This window comes from Gobio gobio (genome assembly GCF_949357685.1).
Source record: "Gobio gobio genome assembly, chromosome: 12".
NCBI lineage: Eukaryota > Metazoa > Chordata > Actinopteri > Cypriniformes > Gobionidae > Gobio > Gobio gobio.
The window spans coordinates 2,458,396-2,460,895 of NC_137105.1; the positions used below are offsets into that span (position 1 = coordinate 2,458,396).

Here is a 2,500-nt window from a genome sequence, read left to right on the forward strand (position 1 = left end):
ATTCAAAGACGGTAAATAATTGTTAAATAACTTGTTAATAATAATAAATAAATAAATAATAAATGCATTTTAGAATTGTATTTCTACTTATAGCTATACAAATAATTTAATAAAAATGCAGCAAACTTCATATTCAAAGACGTAAACTTGCTAATAATTTTAATAAATAATACAAAAATATTGCTACTATTAATAATAATAATAAAAAGTGTAGCTCAAGATTCGTTTTAGAATCAAATCTGACCTTATAATTATGCAAGACATTTAATAAAAATACAAATCCCATATTCAAAGATGTTAAACTAAAGAGGGTTTAATAATAAATGTAGATGTAGAGAGTGCGGGTCATACCTGGACGATCTTCTTGTCCGACATGCCGGCGACGAACAGGTTCTGCTTGTCCTCGTCTGGGTTGAACTTCACGCAGTAGGGAACCTTCCTGTTGGTGAAGGGGGCGATGCACTTTCCTGAAACATGACGGATTACAGCACTAACAGATCAACCTGTGTCTGAAGAGAGGCAGGGGTGCAACACACAACTTTGTTTGAGAAAACTAAACAAATTGCTTTTTATTTATTTTGTATTAAACCGTGGCTTAACCCTCTGGGGCTCTTCGGTCACTTCTGACCCAAATTATTTTAAATTAAAAAAAAAGTTAAAAAGCTTCATCGGAATGGTCCGAAACTTGGTGACTTTATTGGTACTTTGGTATATGAACACCCAGACAAATGTGGGACAGGATTCGAAAAGTCTAAGTGGTCGTAAAAAAAATAGTCACATTCAGGACCTTCGGGTCTAAAATGACCCCCATAGGAAATGAATGGGAAATTGGCAAACATATGAAAATGCAGAGTTTTTTTGTGCATACAATCTACAAATCAGCCAGAATGCAGAAAAGAGGACTCAAGAGTGATCTCGAAAACATCAAGAGTGCAAAACACACACAAAAACACAATAGCTTTTGGAATGGCACGCGTTAATTTGTGTGCATGTGTGTTTCTGTGTGTATAAGTGTGTGTGCGTGTGTGTTTCTGTGTGTATAAGTGTGTGTGCGTGTGTGTTTCTGTGTGTATAAGTGTGTGTGCGTGTGTGTTTCTGTGTGTATAAGTGTGTGTGCGTGTGTGTTTCTGTGTGTATAAGTGTGTGTGCGTGTGTGTTTCTGTGTGTATAAGTGTGTGTGCGTGTGTGTTTCTGTGTGTATAAGTGTGTGTGCGTGTGTGTTTCTGTGTGTATAAGTGTGTGTTTCTGTGTGTATAAGTGTGTGTTTCTGTGTGTATAAGTGTGTATAAGTGTGTGAGTGTGTGTGTTTCTGTGTGTATAAGTGTGTGTTTCTTTGTGTATAAGTGTGTGTGCGTGTGTGTTTCTGTGTGTGAGCGTGTGTGTTTCTGTGTGTATAACTGTGTGTTTCTGTGTGTATAAGTGTGTGTGCGTGTGTGTTTCTGTGTGTATAAGTGTGTGTGCGTGTGTGTTTCTGTGTGTATAAGTGTGTGTGCATGTGTGTTTCTGTGTGTATAAGTGTGTGTGCGTGTGTGTTTCTGTGTGTATAAGTGTGTGTGCGTGTGTGTTTCTGTGTGTATAAGTGTGTGTGCGTGTGTGTTTCTGTGTGTATAAGTGTGTGTGCGTGTGTGTTTCTGTGTGTATAAGTGTGTGTTTCTGTGTGTATAAGTGTGTGTTTCTGTGTGTATAAGTGTGTATAAGTGTGTGAGTGTGTGTGTTTCTGTGTGTATAAGTGTGTGTTTCTTTGTGTATAAGTGTGTGTGCGTGTGTGTTTCTGTGTGTGAGCGTGTGTGTTTCTGTGTGTATAACTGTGTGTTTCTGTGTGTATAAGTGTGTGTGCGTGTGTGTTTCTGTGTGTATAAGTGTGTGTGCGTGTGTGTTTCTGTGTGTATAAGTGTGTGTGCATGTGTGTTTCTGTGTGTATAAGTGTGTGTGCGTGTGTGTTTCTGTGTGTATAAGTGTGTGTGCGTTTCTGTGTGTATAAGTGTGTGTGCATGTGTGTTTCTGTGTGTGTGTGTGTGTGTGTGTGTGTGAGAGTTTTTTCGAACGGAACCGCGCTACTCGTTTGAGCTGTGCTGCGCGGAGATCACTGTGTGCAAACATGTGAACTTCACACAAGGCAGTTTTTAAAAAAAGACAGAATTGATGTGTGAACATCCGTCTTGTGTGTGTGTGTGTGTGTGTGTGTGTGTGTGTGTGTGTGTGTGTGTGTGTGTGTGTTAAACACTCACCGGTCTCTGTGTCCCAGAGTTTGAGGTATCTGTCGTAGGCGGCGCTGATGTGTGTGTGTGTGTGTGTGTGTGTGTGTGTGTGTGTGTGTGTGTGTGTGTGTGTTAAACACTCACCGGTCTCTGTGTCCCAGAGTTTGAGGTATCTGTCGTAGGCGGCGCTGATGTGTGTGTGTGTGTGTGTGTGTGTGTGTGTGTGTGTGTGTGTGTGTGTGTGTGTGTGTGTGTGTGTGTGTGTGTGTGTGTGTGTGTGTTAAACACTCACCGGTCTCTGT

The 2,500-nt window shown here is 40.4% G+C and overlaps 1 protein-coding gene across 1 annotated transcript in view; it reads right to left on the reverse strand.

The window, feature by feature from the left end:
- cdc40 (cell division cycle 40 homolog) overlaps nucleotides 1-2,500 on the reverse strand; it is a 38,529-nt gene that overhangs the window by 16,983 nt on the left and 19,046 nt on the right. Inside the window, exon 12 of the mRNA XM_079831910.1 lies at nucleotides 352-467. Coding sequence (XP_079688036.1) covers nucleotides 352-467 — 116 coding nt within the window. The remainder of the gene's footprint in view (nucleotides 1-351; nucleotides 468-2,500) is intronic.